General features: G+C 48.1%; 2 protein-coding genes and 1 pseudogene across 2 annotated transcripts; 2 read left to right on the top strand and 1 right to left on the bottom strand.

Moving 5' to 3' along the window:
• Positions 1 to 1,783: 1,783 nt before the first annotated feature.
• Positions 1,784 to 11,787, bottom strand: MRPL46 (mitochondrial ribosomal protein L46). Its single transcript, XM_032392079.1, has 4 exons — positions 11,538 to 11,787; positions 9,852 to 10,041; positions 8,674 to 8,847; positions 1,784 to 2,516 (listed from the first exon to the last, which is right to left on the bottom strand). The coding sequence occupies exons 1-4, from the start codon at positions 11,763 to 11,765 to the stop codon at positions 2,266 to 2,268; spliced, it is 843 nt and encodes a 280-aa protein (XP_032247970.1). The 5' UTR covers positions 11,766 to 11,787; the 3' UTR covers positions 1,784 to 2,265.
• On the top strand, positions 6,518 to 8,502 carry LOC116624199 (annotated as a pseudogene).
• A 126-nt stretch (positions 11,788 to 11,913) lies between the features above and the next one.
• On the top strand, positions 11,914 to 22,450 carry MRPS11 (mitochondrial ribosomal protein S11). Its single transcript, XM_032392101.1, has 6 exons — positions 11,914 to 12,215; positions 12,338 to 12,460; positions 18,021 to 18,119; positions 20,231 to 20,360; positions 21,329 to 21,394; positions 21,933 to 22,450. Exons 1-6 carry the CDS (start codon positions 12,151 to 12,153, stop codon positions 22,038 to 22,040), a joined length of 591 nt encoding a protein of 196 aa, XP_032247992.1. The 5' UTR covers positions 11,914 to 12,150; the 3' UTR covers positions 22,041 to 22,450.
• Positions 22,451 to 23,862: the final 1,412 nt, after the last annotated feature.

Below are 23,862 nucleotides of genomic sequence, written 5' to 3'. Positions count from 1 at the left end.
ACACAAAAAGCAATTCTCAGATGCTAGCTGGGTGTCCTACAATTCAGCTCAATTCTGACACCATCTACCTGGAGACAGCATCAGATCCAACAGGTTAAGGGCTCAGTCCTACAAGATACCCCCACCCCCACCCTGCTCCCCCAACCCATCAGATGCCAATCACCTGTCCAGGCACCTGTGCTTCTGAAAAACAGGTTCAATCGGACGTTCCAAGGACCACCCCCAACTTGGGTTCATATACTTTGCTAGAATGGCTCACAGAACTCAGAGAAACATGTTACTTACTGGAATACTAGTTTATTATAAAAGGACATAACTCAGGAACAGCCAGATGGAAGAGGTACGCAGGGCAAGGTAGGGGGGAAGGGTGCAGACCTTCCATGCTGTCTTGGAGCACGCCACTCCCCCCAAATCCCCAAGGGGTCACCAACCCAGGAAGCTCTCTGTCCACCCATCCTTTTGTATTTTTATGAAGGCTTCATTTCATAGGCAAGACTAATTCCATCACTGGCCATCGGTGATTGAACCCAATCTCTAGCCCCTCTCCCCTCCCAGGTCAGGCGGTTGGACTGAAAGTTCCAACCCTCTAGTCACATGGTTGGCTTCCCTGGCAACCAGCCCCAATCCTTAGGTTACCAAGGGGCTTTCTAAAACTCGCCTCGTAAACATAATGAAAAACACCTTGATTGCTCTCAGCACAGGAAATCCCACAGGTTTTAGGAGTTTTGTGCAAGGAACGGGTACAGAGACCAAATATATATTTCTTACTATCAATCACACTATCAGTCTTGAATATAGTCTCCACCTCACTCTGGTGATTCCTTCCCTTCTAGACTGGAGGTCCCTGAGGCGAATATGCAGCATAGTTCACGTCTACAACTCACCCCAAAACCCAGAAAGAGAAAAGCACCCCTGGTCCTATGTCTGCCCTCTCCTAGCACCCATGTTTCACTCCCGGGGCAGCACGACTGCCTGTGAAATCAGCAAGCCTCAGCTCGGGGACATCTCCCCACTGCAATGAGGTTCAGGGCAAGGAGGACATATCAGGACTAGGCACCTCAAGTTCGATCACAGAAAGCAACTTCCCCGACCCTGAGTGAGAACACAAGGCTACATCAGAAGCAGAAACAGAAATCCCATTTCACCAGCTTACATCACACAGGCCAGCTGTCTGAGGAAACCAGGAAGCTGGGATCCAAGATGCAGCCTGGCTACTGGAACGACTATCCTGTGCAGACGGAGGCATGCCTGAGACCCGCCCTCCCTTCCACTCATTTAGCAAATGTTCACTGAGTGCCTTCCGCGTGCCAGGCACTGGGACCAGTGATGACTCAAGCAACGCAGGGGGATCGAGAGCCCCAGCCCAGAAGCAAGAGATCAGCCTTCTCCTCCTGTGCCATCAGTGACGTCAGACTCTTAGCTGAGTCCCATCTAGCCATGATTTCCCCATTTGTAAAATGGAGGGGACAATCGGAGCCTGTTTATTTCACACAATTGTTTCAAAACAGATAGGACTAAATTGTTTAAAAATTGCTTAAAAATTAAAAAAGAATGAAAGAAAAAAAAAACAAGAAAGAGAAGAAAAGAGGGAACCTGAGTGGCTCAGTCAGTTAAGCACCTGCCTTCAGCTCAGGTCATGATCTCAGGGTCCTGGGATCGAGCCCCACATCGGGCTCCCTGCTCAGTGGAGAATCTGCTTCTCCCTCTCCCTCTGCAATCCCCCCACTCCTGCATGCGCACGTGCTCTCTCTTTCTCTCTCTCATTAAATAAAATCTAAAAAAAAAGGAAAGAGAAGAAAAAAAGGAAGAAATTTTCCTAGGCTAGGCAGATACACTTTCATATCAAATACAAAGTGAGGAAAACACAAAATGGCTAATGGCTAAGGAACTGCATAGAACTAGTTTCTTTGCATGAGCCTAGAAGCTTTCACAGAACTCGGGGTTTTTAGAAGGTCAATTCATTTCCTTCGGTTCTCTCTTTCTGGGTCCAGGAAGCTAACTGATTCACTATGAAGTAATGCAACACTCAACTCTCAGCCTGGAAACAAGGGAAATCACCCTAAGAGACGGCTCTCTCTACACAGGGAAAAGCCAGTCGTCCTCAAAGGACAAAATCAGCCGAGACCCACACGGTGATAAACTCGTTTATTTCTCTGAATTTAGTTGGCTGCGTGCTGTTCCCTGCAAAGACGGGACAAGCACATAATGTCCTCGAGGTCCCGACCACAGGCCTGGTCGAGGATTGTCCACTGGCGGCCCCGCCCATCAGAGGTCCAAGAGAAATCTCCTAACCTGGGCCAGGTACTTCGGTTTCAAATAGTCACCCAGCTCCTCCTTACAGACCCAGACATGACGGCCCTTCTTCCCGGTCTGGGAGAAGTCTCCAGTTAATAGCAGTGCTTTGAAGAAGAATACTTTGGCCCCGAGGCTACTCTCTGTCCGCATAGCTTGAGGGAACTTGAACTTGTAGTGGCCACAGGGGGCATTTCCCAGGAACTTGGCTTCCAGGTTGTTTTCTGAAGGGAAGAGGGGAACATTTGGAAGATGAGGATGCACCCACCTGTTTACTCTGGCTCCCCAAATCACTGGGGGTCTCTGTGAGAGCCATTTCCAGCGCGAGGTAAAGCAATCCCTGAGAGTGAGGATGAGGGTCATTCCTGAAGAGCCTGTCCCCCTCTCCATCCATGGGCTCACGGGCTCTAGATTCACTGGGTCCATCCCATGTGCCAAGCTACTGCTCTCAGACTGAAGTCAGCGATGCCATTCAGAGACCACTACCTGGAATCAGAGCACCAAGCTTCTAGACTCAGCTCAGCCACCGTCTGCTGATGAAGGACCAAGACACTTAGTATCTGTAAAGCAAAGCTCATTAACCTTTCAAAGGGAGTGTCATTTGAAAAGCATAAAAAGGACCCAATTTGACTTCTGTGGGGTGAAAACATTGTAACCAAAGTTAAAAGACAAAGACAGATGGCTGGATATTATCTAGATCTATAACAAAGGGTTAACAGCAACCGAGCCATTTCAAAGGAAAGGGGAAAGGACAGATGAATGACAGCATTTGGAGAGCCAGCTAGCTAAACAGGAAAAATAAAGCTGGATTCCACCAACCTCAGTCCTCACATCAAAAATGATACCACACGGATCAAAGATTTAACAACAGAAATTTCACTTTTGTAAAAAGACTGTGTATTCTGGATGGTGGTTTCATGGATGTTTAATCTTTTCTGAATTTTTCTGTATTTTCAAGTTTTTCATTAAAGGAAAAAAAAAAAAACCGAAAGAGTACTAGAAAAAAATGTGGGACACTTTCCGTATAATTTTTGAGAGGGAAAGCCCTCACCAAGACACAAAATTTTAAAAATCCATAAAAGAAAAAACTATTGGGGCGCCTGGGTGGCTCAGTCGTTAAGCGTCTGCCTTCGGCTCAGGTCATGATCCCAGGGTCCTGGGATCAAGCCCCGCATCAGGCTCCCTGCTCGGCCGGAAGCCTGCTTCTCCCCCTCCCACTCCCCCTGCTTGTGTTCCCTCTCTCGCTGTCTCTCTGTCAAATAAATAAAATCTTTAAAAAAAAAAAAAGAAAAAACTACATAAAACTAAATCTTTCTACAAGGAAAAACGAAGCATAAGAGTCAAAGGCAAAATGGCACACTAAGAAAAATATTTTCAACACACTCCACAAAGGAAGGGTGTCTTCGGGTGTAAGAAGTACTGAGGAAAAAGCCAACAAATCTACAAGAAAAGTGAACTAAGCATATGAAGAAGGAGTTCACAGAAAAATAAATACCGCTGACCTATAAACTCATTAAAAGGTGCTCAATCTTATTAACAACTAAAGAAACATAAATTCAAACAACAACATGTCATTACTGAAGTCCCAAAACTTGGGAGCTGTCCACTGCCTGTCAAGGACAAGAGAAAAATGGGCACTCTCACACCATCGGGAGGGGGAGAAATTAGTGTGAACCACTATCTTTGGCAAGAGTTACCAATTTTAGGGCGCCTGGGTCTCGGCTGGTTAAGCGACTGCCTTCAGCTCAGATCATGATCCTCGAGACCCGAGATCAAGTCCCGCATCGGGCTCCCTGCTCAGCGGAGTGTCTGCTTCTCCCTCTGACCCTCCCCTACTCTCATGAGCTCTCTCTCTCATTCTCTCTCTCAAATAAATAAATAAATAAATAAAATCTTAAAAAAAAATTACCAATTTTAATTATGTGTACCCTTTCATCCAGTGACTCTGCTTCTAGAACTTGATCCTCCCAGATACATTTCTCTGCCCGCATGCACAAAGGTGACTACGCAAGGACGCTCATTACAGCTTACTTGTAAAAGCAACAGACTGGTGAAGTGAATGCAGTACACGTGTATTATGAAATCGTATGCTGGGGTTAGAAAGCGTTAAGGTATGGCTTCACATGCTGATAGACAAAGATGCTTAAAAGCTGCATAGAAGAGAAATGAAGGTATATAACCATGCTCCTACTATGTGGGGGAGAAAAATCAGATGAAGTATGTATGTACTTGCAATTTCTAAAAGGATATACCAAAAAAATTAAATAAATAAAAAACAAAAGGATACACCAAAAACTGTTAACAGGGGATGTCTCTGAAACAGGAAAATTACTTCTCACCCTGTATTACATTTACTAGACACTGTTTTGATAATTTTCTTTTCACCATATATAACGAATTGCTTCTCTCAATACTAAAAAAACAAGAAACAAAAAAACCACTATTGGCCTCAGAAGAGGAAGTGATATATGTGAGCTCACCTACAACACAAAATGCCAATAGGGGGTATCTGTGAGTGGTGGAATTACACTGGCTTTATACTTTATACTTTCCTGAATTTTCTCCTTATTTCACTGAATATATACTTATTTTTCTATAATCTGGAAAAAAAAGTTAAAAAATATAGTCAAATCAAGAAGAAAAAATAGTTTATTACAAACTGGGTAAAGAATCACAAAGAAATGCAAGTAGCCAGTAAACACATGAAAATATGGTCAATCTCACTAACAATCAGGAAAATGCTAATCCAAAAGAGATCATTTTGTACTAACTAGATAGGCAAAAACTAAAGAGACAAGTCCATGTGTCGGTGGGGTCTAGACAAACGGGTATGTACATTCTGCAGGACAACTGGACAGTACCCGTGGAAAACTTCAATGTGTTCATCCTTGACCATTAATTCCACCTCGAGGAATTCCATCTTGCAGGACTTGGGAGTGAGGTGCCAACGGGGAGGAAATAAATGGACTCTTTTACATGTATGTATATATATACACATACACATACACACACACACATTTTTACATTTCTTGAGCTTCTCTTGGCCATTTTAATTATTTTCTATTATTTGCCGTTTTAATAACTTTGCAATAAATCAACATGTTTTCTTTGTTATGCACCTGTTTAACAGTGGTATGTCGTTCGTAGGTTTCCTCTCATGCCTATTTATTACAGCAGGAACGTTACAAGGAGGACAGTGAGTTCCGAGGTGGAAGCCCTTTCCACGTGGCACACGGGAGGGAGAGCAGAGCATCCATCATGTATGTGTGAGGGAAGCTGGGCATCTGAACAGTGATCCCGGTGAGAAACCCACATGCCACCTCCTCAGGGACAGCTGAGGCCGTGGGAGAACCGCGAAGATCCCCACCCACTCCATTCTGTCTCGCTTCCGCTCTTGCAGGCCACACAGGGCCCTCGTGGGGAAGGAGCAAGGGGGCACTCCGTGCTGCTGCTTCGTTAGCAGGTGCTCGTGCTGGTGACAAAGGGCCAGTAGAGCGCTGTCGATACTGCCAAATCTACATGCTCAATAAACACTCAGCGGGCATCTACTGTGAACCAGGCTGAGAGCTGGGATGACGGGGATGATACTGCCCGTACCTTTAAGGGAGTCAAAATTCTAGCTGGGGGGGAGAAATGTGTCAATACACAGATTACAGGCAATGGAGTAAGTGAAAGAGCGTGTTCTCCACTAGAATGTAAGCTCCCACAGGACAGGGGTAGTGTCCTGTTCATCATGGTGACCCCACTGCCTGGACAGTATCCAGCAAACGGGAGGCTCGGAGTAAATGTTTGCTGCATAAAGGTTATGGGAACCTAGAGGGAGGAGTAGCTCTGTCTACCTGGAGGCCTGGAGAAGGTCCCAGCACAGAAGGTAAAATGTACAAGCTCAGTCTTCAAAACTGAGTAGTCAGACCAAGGAGGAGTAAACTGTTCCAGTCAGAGGCCAGGATGCCACAGAAGAGATGCATGAATGACCACATTACTGGAGGAATGAAGAAGGTCTGCTAGGTTGGAACTCAGACTATACGTCAATATGTGGTCAGATGGGAGACTGGCAAGCTCAGGACCAGAGCAAATGGATTTGTAGGTCATGCTTGAAAGTCTGAACTTTTATGGGAAACCTTCTAGGCAGAGAAGTGTTTGAAAGGTCATTCTGGAAGCACTGAGGGGCATGACATGAAAGCAAAGGGAACTTATTTAGCATCCACTTCAAAGGTCCAGTGCCATGGTTCTCAACCACTGTGACTTCACTCCCCAGGTAGTATCTGGCCATGTCTAGGGACATTTTTGGTTGTTACACTAGGGGGAGTGGGAATGGGCTAGCGCTACTGGCATCTAGTGGGTAGAGGCCAGAGATGCTGTCAACCATCCTATAATGCTCAGAACAGCCCCCACAAAGAATTCCCTGGCCCCAAATGTCAACAGTGCCACGGATGAGAAAACATGATCTGGTGAGAACCAAAAAGGGTGACAGCTACCACTGTGGGAATAAAGAAAGAAATACTGAGAACAGACCAGGCAGGACTCGAGAACTTCGGGATGTCAGAATGAGGTCAAAGATAACTCCGAGGTTTCTAGTTGGGTAAATGTATTAAGCGTCAGGCCAGTAAGCAAGGCTGCAAGGATAAGAGGTGCAGGCTGAGAGTGGTAGGATTGTCCATTTTGAAAGTACACACTAAATTTTTCAATCTCGGCAAGGGACAGGGAGAGCACAGGGATGGTGCCTGCCAGCCCGCATCCCCAGAGGGTATTTTAGCAGACCCCGAGATGTGTGTTGAATTGAATGCGTGCCCCTCAAGCCAACCATTTTAAGATAAGCAAATAAGCCTCTAGGCACTTTCCAGGTGGCGGCCCCTGTGCTGGGCCCTGGGGCAGAACCTAAATCACAGCAGAAACAGCTTTATCAGAGATAACAGATTGTCAAATACTGAGTCACCAAGAAATCTTCCTCAAAATGACACCAGACTGCCAAAAAATGAAAAATGTCCTCATTTTCAAAGAGACACTCAAAAGTCAAAGTCAATTTTAGAAGGCAGTGGATTACCTAGACAGAGACATTCTGAGAGACCAAGTACTTCTTCAGGATCTGAAGTATGGGCTAAAGAGAGAATCATGAGTGAAAGGCCATATTCCAGATATGAAAGAACTAAACACACTTCATGTCTTTTAAGTTCTCAGCACAATGATGTTGCTTAAAAAAAAAAAAGGATAACTCTATGCAGAGCAGATCAGGAAAAGATCCATCCTACGAAGAGGTGAAATAAAATCCACTTCCTCAAATAATCCATATATTAAATTAATCAAAAACATGGCAAAAGATAAAGCCAAACAGCAAATCATGATCATTTTTATGAACAATAAATAATGAAGCTTTCAGTGGTGTAAAAACTGAAAAACATTTTACTGTAAATACTGATGATTGGAATCCTGTCTGAACTGTTCCACTCGTGTTCCAGAGACAGAAATGCCACTAAAGAGAAGGTGAGTAGGACCCACGATGGCTACCCACGACAATAAAATCTTACAATCGTGGGCTCAAGGGAAGATGTGGGCCAATTAAACCCAAGAAGGTACTAGAATTATCTATTCCTATGTAATATGCCAAACTGTGGAAACCTGGAAATGAACATTCTATACTTTGCTGGGGAGACAACAAGGTTTACTGGGCAGAAATTGAAGCTCTCCATTTTTCAGGTACAAGAGCAGTTGTTAAATTTGCTGAATGAGGAAACCACGAAGAAGCACCCTTACGCAACACCGACCTGCTCAAAGAGAGGCACGAGAGGAGGAAGGACCTACAACCAAACTCTTGAGTTCCGCAGAGGAGGTAAAGGCCAAACAAGAGGATCTACTCAGCCAACCCAACAGTTTTACCAACCTCCCCAGGCTTGGAGCTAAGACCAAGCAGAGTCTTTATGAAGGAGCCATTGACTAAAATTTCCAGATCAAATCCTGTTGTCAGACCTCATGCTTTCCCTTCAGAAGCAGCAGCCACTGTGGTGGATATTATTATTTAGCGAGTGAAAAAGTAGATTTTAGGAGGAAAAAAATTCAACCCACACAAAGGATGGAAAAAAAATATGGAGTTCAAGAAAGCGAACACTTTTTACAAGTGAAAGAACTATTTCTTCTACCATCAATAAGACCAACATGCTATATTAAAAAGAAAGAAAGAAAAGAAAAGAAAGTTTTAAAATCTCAGTGGGACAAAGTCTCTCACCTGATCTAAAATTCTTTCTAGGTGAAATTTTTATCGATTTCAAAGTTCCCATTAACGACACACTTCCAATCCTTCCAGCCATCCTCACAAGTCAGTCTGCAAATCCCACGGCTGAGTGTGAAGGGAGTCTTGTGAGCTTCAGATAGAGGCAGAGAACTCACCTGAGAGCGCGGCCAGGGTTCGCTCCGCTGTTCCCCGGAGGGTTTCCCCAGGCTGCCACTCTGCCTGGGGAAGCATCCAAACATCCTGGTCTCCAAGCTTCTCTTTGACCAACAGAACAAGGTTCCTGTCTAGCTTCCGGTGCAGTGAAGTTCTGTCATTCTTTTTATCAGCTTCTGTGAAGAAAAGGGGATCAGAGAAGACAAAAAGACTGTAATCTGCTAGAACCAAGGAGAAGAGAGTTTTTACAGTCTTCCTTTAAGGTAGAGCTATAACCTTTACCCTCTTATAATCAAATTATGACCCTGACCCATCTCTCTAATTCAGACCTCTTTAAGGGTAGAGTCTCACAATCTTAAGAAAACTACAGTGTAAGAAGAGAAAACCAAAAGCTGAACTTCTCCTTTGAAGAGCACAACGCAAGGTACTTTGAGCTGTTGGAAAAGAAGCTATACCCACACTACTTCAAACACTACTACTTCACTGGCTTTGACACTATTACTGACTTAACTTGGCCCCACTTTCTCTGTTCTTCAGTCTCCATCTGTGAAACAAAGGTAAGAGAACTCAATCCTCTGCTTTAGGAGAGATTTCAGAGGAAACACAGGAAACCCTAGTGGGAAAGGCTTAATTTCCCCCCACTCTCACTCCCAAACTCGGAGGTAAACTCAGATAACATTCATGAAGTTTAACTGAGAGAGAATAGGTTATCACAACACCCTTACCTCCCACTCAAAACTAACATCGACCTTTAAAAATTATATTAGGGGCGCCTGGGTGGCTCAGTTGGTTAAGCGACTGCCTTCGGCTCAGGTCATGATCCTGGAGTCCCGGGATCGAGTCCCACATCGGGCTCCCTGCTCAGCAGGGGGTCTCCTTCTCCCTCTGCCCTCTTCCCTCTCGTGCTCTCTGTCTCTCATTCTCTCTCTCTCAAATAAATAAATAAAATCTTTAAAAATAAATAAATAAATAAATAAATAAATAAATAAATAAAAATAAAAATTATATTAGTCTGGAAATGAGGAACAGGGAAAAGAATTTATTTTTCTCCCACCTGAAAGAAGTTTTGCAATCATTTGCTACTTAAAATACAAAGCAGGGGCTAAGCAAATGTCCTCTGTCTGGGAACCGAAATACCCCCCTTTCCCTTCTTTCTTGCTGGCCTGAAAAGACCACAAACCTGTTATGCGAGCTCCAGGTTTGAACTGTAGAAATTTCTGCTCCCATACATCTTCCATATCCTGCACCAGCAATATATTCTGTTCATCTTCTTCTTCATCATACAAGTCAGCTTTCTTCTTTGCCAGTCGTTGGGCTTCATCCAAAGCACGAAGCTCATGGTCCGAATACATACTTCTCTCTACCTCAATCTGGGAAAATTAAAGGACAAAAAACAAAACAAAACAAAAAACAGGCAGAAGAGAAAACAGAGCTATAGCACATTTGACATACTCAGAAGTTTACCACCCAGCATAACCAGACATACAATCAAAACACCACAGAAAAAAAAAAAAAGAAGGGGCGCCTGGGTGTCTCAGTCGTTAAGCATCTACCTTCGGCTTGGGTCATGATCCCAGGGTCCTGGGATCGAGCCCCACATCAGGCTCCCTGCTCGGCGGGAAGCCTGCTTCTCCCTCTCCCACTCCCCCTGCTTGTGTTCCCTTTCTCACTGTGTCTCTCTCTGTCAAATAAATAAATAAAATCTTTAAAAAAAAAAAAAAGAAAAGAAAAAAAGTCACCCACACTTTGGGCTTGAGTTACATTTGCTAAAATGTTAGAATGTGATTGGAGGTCAAGCTGCTACAAAGAACAGAGGACTGGGACAGGCACTGCCTGCCCACTTAACCACACTCCAGTCCTGTCAGTCCTTGATCTCACCATGGACTTCCCTGCCTCAGGGAGTTCACAGATGTTGTTCCTTTTTCCTAGAATGTTTCCCCTCATGCTCTTCTCCTAGGAGATTCCTACTCATCCTTCAGATTTCAATTTAAATATCACTTCCTTAGGGAGATATTCCTTGACACTCCCCATAAAATCAAATTAGATGTCCCCGTTAAAACTTTTTACAGTACCCTGTGTCTTCCTTTATAACACTTAGCAGGCTCTGCAGTTATATAGTCATATGATTATTTGGTTATTGACTGGCCCACCTCCACTAGACTGAACACGCTGAGAACCAGAGGCATGTCTGTCTTACTCATCTCTAGCACTTAACACAGTGTCTATACAAAATATGTGATAAGTGACTATCTATAAAATAATAAACTATTTACAGAATAAGTTTATAAACCAAGTAAAAAGTACGAAGTGAAGTTTAGAGCTCTCAGCAGCCAACACAGAAAACATCTCAGATTCTAGGGAAACAGCAACCTTCAATCACTACCTGTTGGGATTTGAGCCCCTCACAGCCACTACACTGAATATTTGCCCGTTTCCTCACTTGCCACTCACACAGACAGACTTTATCACTGTCACCTAATAGATGCGCCCACTACCGTCTCCTAAAACACATCACAGACTCTCTCCTCTCTAAATTATCGACTACCTACGATAGGAACTAAGTCGTCTTGTCACCACCGCATACCTAGTGTGTTCAATGAAAAAGAAAAGCAACTCTAAAGAGTTGCCTAACGTGACAACAAAGACAGCCAATGAAAACAAACTTATTGAACGCCTTCTAGGTACCAAACCAACCCAGTAAGGTGGACACCGATGCTCAGGTTGAGTACGCTGAAGTTCAGAGAGATGAAGTGACTTGCCCAAGGTCACTCAGACCGGTGCCGGAGTCGGGATCGAACCGTGGCCCACGTGCTTCTGTTGGTTCCCCACCGGCACCTCGAAGCCGCTAGCCGCACCTCAATCCTACCTGTTGTAGTAGAGCCGCCATCTCTTCCTGCAATGGAGTCAGCGGCTTCGAGACCAGCGGTGGCCGCTGCAGGCACACCGCGCCCAAAAGGCGCCATGGAGACCCGCTGCTCGAGGGTGCAGCCGCAAGGGCCAGGCTGCGAAAACCCAGGCTACCGGCCCAGAGCCCCTCGAACCGCCTCCAGCCCCTCGCCACCCCAAACAGAGTCCGCCTTACGGACGCCGCCATTCTTCTACCCTCCCACAATGTACCGCGGCTCCCTGCGGGGTCCTGGGCCAATCCCATGCTCCCACAAGGCAGCGCGGGAGCGGCAAGACGGAAAGAGTTCTGTCGGGTGAACAATTAGAACGAACCATTCCAATATGGAGGGGTGGGCGAAGATCTCATGTTAGAAGGTTAGGGGAAAGGGAAGAAATTTCCAGTTGACACTCGAAACGATAGTTATTGTAGAGCATTTAAATGGGAATAAAAATCTTTAGTGGACCTTATGAAGAGGACTGAGATGACTTTCCTTCTACGCCCTCCCCCACAAGCGCTCGTGGTGCGGGCCGCTGCAGCTGCGCCAGGCTCCGCGGTCGTCGCGGACGGAAGCTGACGGGGGTCAATCCAAGTCATGCAGGTGGTACGAAAGACGGGGTCTTGGTTCTTGCGGTCGTGGGCTTGGCCACCGACGCCCAGGTAAGAATGATCACGCGCACACACACACGCACACACACGACTGCGCTCCTGCCTGTGTCCCTGAGCCGCCTGGACTGCAGTGGCCTTTAAGCCTGACCTCACCGAGCCTTCCTTCTCCGCAGGGTCGTGGCCGGGGCGCCGGCCTCCACCATCCACACCGGCGCCCAGCAGCTGCAAGACGCGGCGGCCAGTCAGGAGGTTGAGGAGAAGGCGGCGGCTCCGGCTTCGAGCCGCAGCAGCTTCAGGTGAGGCCCACTTAAGCCCAGCTGTCGGGACACCGGCACGGCCGTCCAGAGCCCGAGAACCAGTGAATTCCCAACTTTGCCACTTGACGTCTTTGGGACCTTATGCAAATTAGTACCTGAGCCCCAGCTTTCTCGTCTACAAATGGAAAGGATGCCGAGAGAGTTTGCGAGGATCAGATGAGATGAACCTTGGCACAAAGTGGGCGCTCTGTGAACAGTTTGATGAAAGAATGAGTGAATGTCGGAGGTGTATAGTAAATATCACTTTTTCCCTCTGAGAGGGGTATCACGGCAGACCAACAACCTTCCCTGGGCCTCGGATGCAAAATGGGAGTTGGGGGGCAGGGGGCGCTACGCTGTGGTGTAGATTATTGAGTTGGGGCAGGGTGGATTTTGTGCTCAGCCCTGGGGACTGGCCCGTTGCTTTCCATCAGTGCCACGACCCCTATGTGCATTCACATCCATTTAACAAATATTTACTGAAAACCTGTTTGGTGCCAGGCACTGTGCTAGGGTGCTGGGAATACAAATACAAAAGATCATTCTTCCCCCACGAGTAGGTCACAGGCTACTGGGGAAAACAGACATGCAAGCATTTTCAGCATAATCTGGTCAGTAGTGTGCTGGAGGTAAGAACTGGTTGCTTGGAAGTATGAAGGAATGAGTGTCTCACTCCTGAGGAAATCAGGCAAGACTGCTGGGAAGATAATGTGGAGCTAAGAACTGAACTGAATGAGAGTTCAGCTGGACAACATGGAAGAGATGATTTTAGGCAAAGCTAGTATTCTGTGTAAAGGCATGCAGTATGAAAGCACATGGTATATTCAGGTGTCTGTGTGATGGCAGATGAGGCCAGCAAGAGAAGGAATCAGAAAGCTGAGGGTCTTATCTGTAACAGTGCGACTTTCACACTCTTCCCACTGTAGACGGTGGGGAGCTCCTGAAGGAACTTAAGCCAAGATCCTGTTGGAGTCATTCAACAACATCAGGCACTGTTTTAAGGCATTAGGGACACATCAGTGACCAAACACCCAAAAAACCCTGCCCCCATAGAACTTAAATTCTAGTGGATAGGGGGCAGTAAATAGAAAACACGTAAAACATGAGGGTATGACAGATGGTGAGGGTGTGCCTAGTGTTTGGGAGGAATAGCGAGAAGGTCAGTGTGGAGGAGTGAGGAGTAAAACAGGAGATGGGGGAAGGGGATGAGTGGTGCAGCAGATACACGGGGTGCATCTGTTCCGGCTTGTAGGACTTCGTGAGGACTTCAGCTTTGACTCAGAGTGAGATGGGAAGCCACTGAGAATTTTGAATAGAGAGTTGAAATGATGTTGCTTCATTTTAAAGAGTCCCTTTGGCTGCCGTGTCGATATTGAACTGTAGAGAAGTAAGGATGGAAGCTGGGAGACGTCTTCTAAGCAGTTAGAAGATTTTTGAAATAATCCAGGCAGGAAATGATGGTGGCCTGGACCAGGATGACAGCTTTTGGGGTAGGACATACAGAAAGTGGGACCAACAGGATGTGTTCATGTAAGGTGTGAGAAAAGGAGAGGAAGGAAGGAACACTAAAATTTTTGGCCTAAGCAGCTGGAAAGGTGGAGTCATCATTTCTTGAGATGGGGAAGGCTGCAGGAGTTCGGCTTTGCTTAAAATTAACATCCAATGGAGATACACTGTAGGCTTTTAGAAATGGGGTTCAGGGGACTGATCGGGGCTAGAGACACATATTTGGAAGATTCATCATATCGGTGATGTTTAAAACCACAAGACTGTACAAGATCATCAAGAGAGTAAAGGTAGATAAAGAGGAGAAGAGGTCCAAGGACTGAACCCTAGAGCTCTAACATTTAGAAATTTAGGAGATGAGGAAAACTCGGCAAAAGAGACAAAGACGGAAACTCCTGAGAGGTAGTAATAAAACCTAGAGGGATTTTTTTTTTTTTTAATGTAGTTCAAGGCTGGAGAGATCAGCTGTGTCAGATGTTGTTATGATAAGTCACTGTGCTGATGACAGAACTGCTCATTGGATTTAACATGGTGAGTTGGTTGGTGACCTTGCCTAGAGCATTTTTGGCAGAATAATAGGGCTAAAGTCTGATTGGAGTGAGTTCAAGGAGAATAGAAGACAGAAAGAAACGTCAAGTGTAGTCAGTTCTTTGAGAGGGAGTAGAGAAATGGGCAATAGCTCAGGGAGGCTTTGAGATAAAGAGGTTTTTGTTTGTTTGTAGGTTGGGGAAATGACAGCATGTTTTGCTGATGGGAATGATACAGGATGGAAACATTGCTGGAGTGATGTCCTTGACAAGTGGAGCATCATAAGAGGAGAGAAGGCAAAGATTGTGGGCACAGATGTTTGGTAGTGGAAGCTGGGAGAAACTCTGATTGCTTGTATTTCTCTACGAAGGTCATCAGCTGGCCGTGAGGAGACAGGAGGGAAGTGGAGGCTTCCACTTCCTACCTAGACAAAGGAAGGTATAAAGTAGTCATCCAGGAGAGTGGAAGGATAATTGAATTGGGGACATGCATCCAGTGCCGAGGGCCCACTCGATGTTAGAAGTCATTAAAATAAAGCAGTTCTCAACTGGGGCAATTTGGCCTCCAAGAGGAATTTCAGCAAGATCTGCAGGCATTTGGGGTTGTTACAACTCAGGACAGTGGAGGGACAACTAGTGGGTAGAGGCCAAGGATGCTGCTGAACACCCCGCAACACGCAGGCCAGCCCCTCACCACCAAGAATTATCTTGCCCAAAATGTCAATAGTGCTGAAGTTGAGAAACCATGCTATGTAGAGAGACCAGTCAACATTGGTGTGGATTTTTCTCTAGCCAGCTGTGCAGAGGCATGCCCAGGCTCAGAGTGGCTGGAGAGATGGATTCAGCCAGAGTTGGGGTTTGCCAGGAAGGTACGATGAAGTAAGAGGAGGCGGAGGACTGAGGGGGTATGCAAGGGAGCGATGATAATGATTGGTCATGAAACTTACTGGAGGCCAGGAGAGAAGAGAAGGCCTGGGGGTGGTGAGGGAAAGTGAACCAGTGGGAGAATCGGAGCGCTTGGAAGGGTTCCTGGAGTGGGGGTGGCATGGGTGTGCCTGGAGGTGCTGCTTGAAACCAAGGTCATGATGAAGTTGCAGACATGGCAATGACAGAGGCCAGGTATGACCACAGGAGGAAGTAGCCAGGCTAGGATAGAGGACACAGGATCATTGGAGAAAAGGAGGTCAAGAAACAGAAGCCATATAGTTGGAAGGATCTTACGGAAGCCGTATGTATAATTATGACAGGAGTGGTGAGCCAGGACTATCAACGCTGCATTTTTCTACATTTATTTGCATTTTTAAAAAATCATCTCTAGCCACTGTGAGAACCCTGATCTAGACATTGTATTGAGTTCAAGATCTTTCTCTATCTCGGTGTAATCTGTCCTCTGGCCAGATTTGGGTAGCACCCAGTTTGCCAACCGTGAGGCCAGGCTTTCTTTATCTGGGGATGGAACTACAGCGGACCCGGCCCAGGTCCCAGCGTCTGGCGCACTGTCAGGGTCCGTTTGGCGTGGTTGCCCTCCGTCCCGTACCTGAGCTGCTTGCGGTGGAAGTCAGCCCTCCCAGACCTTCAGCGGGAGAGAGCAGAGGCTGTTTTCAGTCCTCAGCCCTTCTGAAGAGACACCGTGTGTGCTGGCCCCTCCGTTTTCCTGGTTGTGAGCACGGGTATGAAGAGGCAGCAGACCAGTGTCGGTGGGCTTTGTCTTTCCTTTGTCTGGGCTTCCCCCTGGTGAACCACTTGTTCGTTTGTACATTGGACCTGGTCGGTTTAGAGGCCTGATCTTGTCTGTGCCTTTAATTAAATGGTTCAAGTTCCAAATCCTCCCGAGTTCAGAACCCTTGCTGTATATGAAAGCATTACACTAGTATGGTCAGACTTTAGTAGGCTTAGTTTTTGGACCCCCCCACCACCGAGTCAGTAGGGGAACTGATCCCTGGGGAAATGATGATGTCCTCTCAGAGCCTCGTCTACTTTCCATCTTGGCTTGTAGGTTGAAAAGCTGGCAGCCTGCTGAGGGGCCGAATCGTCTCCAGATCAGGCCTAGCAGGGAGGAACACACTTGTAACTCTTGAAGACCATTGCATTATTTTCTCTTTTGTTTTTTAAAAATCTCTCTAGGAAAGCCGGTGGGGCTTGGCGGCAGGATGGCTCTCCTCTAATATAGTATTTTCTTTTTTTTTTTTAAAGATTTTTTATTTATTTGACAAAGAGAGACACAGCGAGAGAGGGAACACAAGCACAGGGAGTGGGAGAGAGAGAAGCAGGCTTCCTGCGGAGCAGGGAGCCCAATGCGGGGCTCGATCCCAGGACCCTGGGATCATGACCTGAGCTGAAGGCAGACGCTTAACGACTGAGCCACCCAGGCGCCCCACTAATATAGTATTTTCTAAACTGCAGTCCGTTGAATTTCAGGAGGCATGAGGAGGTATAAACACGGGTCTGGTGCGTGTAGGCAGGATGCACCAGCAGGCTTACTCACGTCTGCAATGTTGAGGGACAACTGTATGTTTGAGTAAAAGGAAGGACAGCGTTGCAGACTGGGCTTTGAATTGAGGCAGGTCTCCTAGGCCCAAAACCTGGCTTCCCTTGCTGACCCTGTTCTCCTATTTGTATCTCAGTTTCTCCACCTGCACACAAAGAATACTGACCTAGAGGTAGCCAGAGGACAGATTACACCGAGATAGAGAAAGATCTTGAACTCAACACAATGTCTAGATCAGTGTTCTCAACCCTGGGTTCGCATCTGGTTCACCGGGGATATTTTAGGAATAGATTCTCAGGCCCCATCCAGAAGTGAGGGTGGGGATTAAGCATCAGAATCACAAGATTCTGCCATTCAGCCAGCACGGAATGCTACTGGTCTAGGCTAGAGGTTGGCAAACTGGGTGCTACCCAAATCTGGCCAGGCGCCTGGTTTTTTGTAAATACCGTTTTACTGAAACACAGTCACACGCGTTAACTTACTGTTGTCTGTGGCTGTTTTTGCACTCAAGAGGCAAAGCTTAGTAGTTGAACAGAGACTCCGTGGCCAGCAAACCCTGAAGTAGTTACTATCTGGCCCTTTACAGAAAAGGCTTGCTGACTTCTATCATGGGGGATGCTGGATTTTTTTTTTATAGTAATGATACTGTAAGTATTATTAAAATTATTTTGTCCTTTTTTATAAAATAGAGAGTCAAGATACATCTGAAACCAGAAGTAGAGATTTGACTTTATTTTAGTTGCAGAAAGAGTGTCCCATAGAGAGTTGAAAATACTGATCTGAATGTACTAGAAGGGACACAGGAAGGTAGGGAGAGTGGATTAAATGCTCTTTTTCTCCTAGTGGAAAGTCACTAGGTGTGTCCAGAGTCGACACTCGAGAAAAGACCACCTCGGCCCAGTGTTCGTGGGTACACTATAGCACCAGACCGACTGGGGGCAGCTACCCCAGGAACAGGTCCGAGGTGCAGCGCTGCTGGTTTTCATTGACTTAAAACAAAAAAAATCGGGATTTACCTAAAGTGTTTCTTTAATTACAGCATTTACCCTCCAGTTCCAGGACAGGAGAGCCCTCTGAGGTGGGCAGGAAAGAAATTCGAGGAGATCCCAATCGCACACATTAAAGCGTCCTACAACAAGTAAGTGGAAGGAGCACCTGGGCAGATCTCAGCGGGGGGTGGGGGGGGCTTCTTTCTCCTTCGTGGGGGAGGGCAAGCCCAGGGGCCTGCGTTCCACACGGTCCCCTGGCGCCCCTCCTCCTCGTTTTGAGAAACCACCTCTGTCTTTATAAAGTTTCTTCAGATTTCATGAAAACATGAACTAGGTTGGGCAGATCCTAGTGTTAAGCTTTCTCTGCCTGCCTTAGGACTAGTATTTCCTAGTTCTGCTCAAAAGTTGGAGAGAGTGTTTATTAGGGTGCATGTGTTAAGTGTTACTGGGTACTGGGGAACAGAGGATGGGTGAGATATACATGAGAGAGGTGGTTTAAGAGTCTATGATTTACTGACAAACTAACCAAAATGTAAATCTGCGAGTAAGTATTGTCCCTTTGAAGCACTCACCTTGGGCCACTGTGCACTGACCTCCAACCTCATAGGGCTACACAGAGTCGTGATTCAGTGTGTGACTTCCAGATGAGTGTTGGGGCCTTCCCAGGTGCATGTTGGCAACAGAAACCTTGCTGACCTCAGGGACAGCTTTGCAGGCCGGCCCCCACTGGGAGGTGGGCTCATTGCTTAGTCACAGCCTGCCCAGGAAGCGATTCAGAGAACCGTACAAGGGACTGTCGGTGGTCAGGGATGGCGTGTGGAGCACAGCTGAGATGCCAGAGGATTCATCCCGCATTCATGTGACAAGCTCGAAGTGAGAGCAGCTGGGTTTCTTTTTCTCCCCTTCTCAGGCTAATAAGGACCTAGGTTAGTGCTCTCTGTGTAAGCGCCTCTGCTGAAGTTGTGTCAGGGACGAGCAGTTCTCCTGCGCTTCTGTTCAGCACGGAAAACCCGGGGAGCCCTGCCCGGGGGAGAGGGCAGTGGTAGCCGGGCCAACAAGCAGACGGTCCGGACCCAGGTCCGCCCACCGGCCCCCCCCAGCACGGCTCCTCCACCTCCCTCTTGACCGGAGTCCTCAGGGAGCTCCTCAGACCAGAAGATTCAGCGATGTTGGCCAAGGGGACATGAAATGCATGTCTAAATATTTCTTGAAGTCAGAGATGACTAGAAAAGTTTCACTTAAAAAAAGTTTTGTGATCGTGGAACAGAGTGTCATTAGCATTAAAATGATCCAATATGGGAATATTGCTCACTTTTTTAGGTACGAGAATGGTTTTATGGGATTTTGTTAAGTCATTATCTTTTAGAAATACATACTGAAATATTTACTGATGAAATGATGGGTCTGGGATTTGCTTCAAAATAACCCATTGTGGGGGAAGAAGGGAGTAGAAACAGAGTTTATAGACAAGACTAAATTGGATAGGAGTTAATTCCTGAAGCTGGGCGATGGGGTCCATGGGTGTTCATATACTCTTCTGTTCATTTTCGGGTATATTTGAAACTTTCCCTAACAAAAGCCTTTTTTTTTTTTTTTAATTACCTGATGTGAAACATCTAACTTCTTAGAAAAAAAGCCCGACAAAGGTATCAAATCTTAGACGCTTCTTCTGGATGACATTTAACCACCCCGGATTCTGCAGCTTGTCTTAGACTCCTAAAACAAAATACCACAAACAGGGGGCTTAAACAACAGACGTGGATTCCTCACAGTTCTGGAGGTCCGGGAGCAGAGAGCCAGCGTGGGGGGCTTCTGGTGAGACTTCCTCTGAGTCTCAGGTGGCCGGCTTCGCGTTGTGTCCTCTCATGATGGAAGGGGCGGGGGAGCTCTCTGGGGCCCCGTTCGGGAGGGCTCCACCTCCACCCTGATGACCTACTCACCTCCCAGAGACCCCCCCCTCCAAATACCATGAGGTTTGGGGTTAAGATTTCAACATGAATTTTGGGGGGACACAAGCATGCAGTCCATACAGAGCAGTCCTTAGATGATATGACGTGTCCATTTTTGATGAGGTTTAGGGGGTGATTCTGACCTTTCTTGACACCTGCTATAGGAGTTCGAAAAGCATTCATCTGAGCAGCTCAGAGGGGAAGCGGCCGAGTGCCCTTTTCCTTCGCACGTGGGCTTGCAGGGGCCTGGCTTCGGTGCTCTTACTTCCCTGACCGGTCGTTATGTGCTGCGTGCCTCCCTGCTTCCCCAGCACACAGATCCAGGTGGTCTCGGCCGCTCACCAGCCCCTTGCGCGCACTTCCTGTGGCACGGAGGGCTTCCGGAACGCCAAGAAGGGCACGGGCATCGCCGCACAGACAGCAGGGATAGCCGCCGCCGTGGTGAGTGTGTGCTTTCTGGCTCCTTCTGGTGGTGCTCCGGCCTCCGCATGGCTGATCCCGTGAGGAGGATTCTCCTCGAAGCAGTGGTGCCCCACAGCTCTGGTTCGATGCCCCAACCTTGGCGGCAGTCGGAAGAGGTCTGTCTCTCTCCTTCCCTCATGCGATACCGATTTCATTGTGAGCTGTTGCGGACCTTTCTAGAAGCCAATTGGCAGTGTGCTCCTATTAGTATATTTATTGACCATCTACTATACGCCAGACCCTTTACATTCATTACCTTAAATGCTCAGAAGACGCTCAGAATTACCCACGTTTTTGAGAGCCAGTTAAGATCCAGAGTGCTGCTTGCTTTGAGTCATTGGTCCGGGGCCCCGGCCTGTGCGCGGTCTACCATAGCGCCGGCCTTACGGAGTTCACGTTCTGCCAAACAGGAAGTATTTCCTGAAGGAAAACCTTGGCCTTCAAACAAAGCTTGGTGCCCCAAAATATTATTTGCTGTGTATTAATGATCATCAAAATACAATACAGATTTTATACACTTGAAATGTCAGTGTTAATAGTGGCTTCTGCGTGGTAGGTTGAGTGACTTCTGTGTGTTTTCCAGACTTTCTATAATGAATAACTGCTTTTATAATCAAGAAAGAAAATTTTAAATGATAACACTTAAAATTTTCAATGATTTAAAATAACACTTTTTAAGTGGGTTATTTAAGCGAGGCCTTAAAATTCTGCCTTTACTGAGAAAAATGTGAGCCGTGTTCCGAAATCTCCATCAGGTGGCAGTGCTGCCCCGGTTAACAGGGATCACAGTCGGCTGTAAATATAGAATCCGACACGTGCGGTGCTCTCTGCTCGTGTCTGCCTAGCACCGTGACCATCTGTCCTTTACTGCCGTCCCTGTTTTCTGCCTGTTTACATATGTGGGTGTCTTCTCCCCGGAGCGCTAACCACTTGCTCCTCCTCTCCAGAAAGCTGCGGGCAAGGGCGTGACCCACGTCCGAGTGGTGGTGAAGGGCCTGGGCCCAGGGCGCTTGGTAAGTGGCCGGGAGGCTCTGCAGCGTGTGTGCTTCCTTCGTGAGAGAAACGGGGCTTGAGCACAGAGTCAGGAGAGTAGACAAGCCCTCTCCTGGATTTCCAGGATGGCTTGAGTGTCTTTCTGGTCTTCTAACCTACTGAGCTTCTCAAAAGCAAGCCCAGGTCACCGAGTTTAATTCATCCCCAAAGAGGTGACATCTGTACTAACTTTTCAAGAAGAGCAAGGCATTAGCCAGGTGTGCGACGAGGGAGGGGACATTCCAGGCAGAGGACACTACAAAAGGGTAATGCTTAAGGTGGGTTGGGGTTTACAGGTAGTCTTGGTTTTCAGATCATAAAGCACAAGGTGGGAAGTGGCAGGTGCTCCTAGAGAAATGGACAGCAGCGAGGACGCGGTGAAGGGGTTTTGTTGGGAGTCTGTGGGGAGAGAACAGAGTCAGGATTGTAGGGATCAGAGCCCCCACCCCGTCCGTCTCCAAGCCCTCCGTGGACGTGCTGGGTCCATGGCATTTCTGCTGTTCCTTCTGCTCCTTCCAGTCTGCCATCAAGGGACTGACCATGGGCGGCGTGGAAGTGATCTCAATCACAGACAACACCCCCATCCCACACAACGGCTGCCGCCCCAGGAAGGCTCGGAGGCTGTGATGAAAGGAAGCGTGTGGCTGAACCTGGCAAGTCCCACCTCCAGCTGGACCTCGTAGAAGGCACACTGTCCGAGCTCTCCCCAGAGCAGGGCTTGCTGGAGACCCCCTTGCGTGGCGGCCTCGCTTGTCCCTTCGACTGGAGACCGGGGTGCAGAAGGGACTCGAGAGGAGCCCCAGGGCAGCTGCGGCGCAGACTCCGCAGCCAGGAAGCGCTGCTCTGCAAGCTACACGCACCTCTGCCCCTCTGCCGCCTGTCGTAACGTGTGAGCTCTGGCTTGCCCAGTTGCGGGCAGTGATCCCCGTGGCCTTCCGAGAGTGAGGGCGCGGGGCGCCTGGGTGCCGCAGTCTGTTGAGCGTCTGCCTTCCCTCGGCTTGTGGTCTCGGGGTGCTGGGATCGAGCCCCGCGTCGGGCTCCCTGCTCGGCGGAGAGCCTGCTTCTCCCTCTCCCTCTGCTGCCGCTCCCCCTGCTCGTGCACTCTCTCTCTCTATCTAATAAATAAAATCTTTTTAAAAAAAAATGAAAGTGAGGACGTGACTGTGAATGGGGAGGGGAGACCTCAGGCAGAGGGGGAAACGTACGCACGAGCCGTTGCTTACCCGGCAGCCTCCTCCCTGCTCCCAGATGTTTCCTTTCGGGCCCCAAATGGAGAGCTGCTTGCCTCCTCCCTCTGGAGTATTCTGGTGGTAGAAATCCCACCGATAACGGGCATGTTTAAAGTTAGCGCCAGCGGTGTGGGAGGACTGCCTGAGCTCCCCCATGGTGACGTCTCCTGCGCACGCGCGGGGGCCTTCCCCAGTCCCAGCGCCCGAGATGGCCCGAGATCCAGGGACCCCGAAGGGAGGAGGGAGAGGGGTATGAGACGGGATTCCCTCGAAAACTGGCTGGATGGAGGGATGGGCAGGAGCAGTGGACGGTGGGGAGCCCCAGGCAGGACTAGCTGCTCAGCGATCGCCTCTCAGCTCCCGGACACCACACGGGAGCCCAAGGCGAGGGGTCTAGAGACCCGACAGGAGGGACCCCGCCTCCTTGGGCACAGAGAGGGCCAGGGTGGAGAGCATCGCAGACAGGAGGGAGCAGGGCGCGTCCTCAGGAGCGCCGTTCCTCCCATGTGAGCAGGGACCAGGGACCGGCGGGCTGAGCACAGAGAGGTAGTGCGATCAGCCTGGACTCCAGCGACTTCATCCACAGGTGTCCTCTTAGGAAAGTGACTGTGTTACACAAGGTTGGGGGGGCGGGGGGGCGGAGACCACAGCTTGGGCATGAATTTAAAAGGAAAAATATCTCCCTACCGCCTTCTCTTCTGTCCTCAGCAGGTTCACTTGTGACCCTTGACTAAAGAAACCCAACTAGAGGCCTGTTGGATTAAGGCCATGGCCGGAAGGAGTTCCACCGCCTCACCGTCAAACTGCCCCTAAACATGATTCATGAAAAAACATGAGCACTCGCTCATGCAGCTCCCGAGAACCGCTCTGGGATTTGATCCGGGTTGGCCTTTATTCGGGTGGACAGAGGACAGTCGGACAGTTTATCAGGCAGGGCCCAAGCAAGAAACAGATGGTTCAAAAGGCTGAGAAGGTTAATGAGGGCTCTTTACAGAGGTGTGGGCAGGCTTGAGGGAATAAACACCCCGGAGCACTCAAGGACTAGCCAGAGCCCGAAGCCGTGTGTGTGTCCCTGTGCCCCCCGCCCCCCCAGCAGCCGGCAGGGGCAGGAACAGGAGGAGCACAGCCTGTGCCAAACCCTGGCCTGGCCGACAAAGGAAGGAAATGCCCTCACTGTTCCCCTCCCTCCGATCACCTGCGGGCATCCCGGTGGCTGAACC

This window comes from Phoca vitulina, unplaced genomic scaffold (genome assembly GCF_004348235.1).
Source record: "Phoca vitulina isolate PV1807 unplaced genomic scaffold, GSC_HSeal_1.0 scaffold65, whole genome shotgun sequence".
NCBI classification, from domain to species: Eukaryota; Metazoa; Chordata; class Mammalia; order Carnivora; family Phocidae; genus Phoca; species Phoca vitulina.
This window is presented reverse-complemented; position numbering and strand designations above follow the sequence as displayed.

Bases quoted from the DNA above. Each gene is read 5' to 3' on its own strand.
- MRPL46 (XM_032392079.1), bottom strand. From the start codon at position 11,765: ATGGCGGCGTCCGTAAGGCGGACTCTGTTTGGGGTGGCGAGGGGCTGG. The intron at 10,042-11,537 runs GTAGGATTGAGG...TAATTTTCCCAG, and splicing joins TGGCGGCTCTACTACAACAG to ATTGAGGTAGAGAGAAGTAT. The intron at 2,517-8,673 runs GTGAGTTCTCTG...TCTTCCCTTCAG, and splicing joins AACCCTGGCCGCGCTCTCAG to AAAACAACCTGGAAGCCAAG.
- MRPS11 (XM_032392101.1), top strand. From the start codon at position 12,151: ATGCAGGTGGTACGAAAGACGGGGTCTTGGTTCTTGCGGTCGTGGGCT. The intron at 20,361-21,328 runs GTGAGTGTGTGC...CCTCCTCTCCAG, and splicing joins CAGGGATAGCCGCCGCCGTG to AAAGCTGCGGGCAAGGGCGT. The intron at 21,395-21,932 runs GTAAGTGGCCGG...TGCTCCTTCCAG, and splicing joins GCCTGGGCCCAGGGCGCTTG to TCTGCCATCAAGGGACTGAC.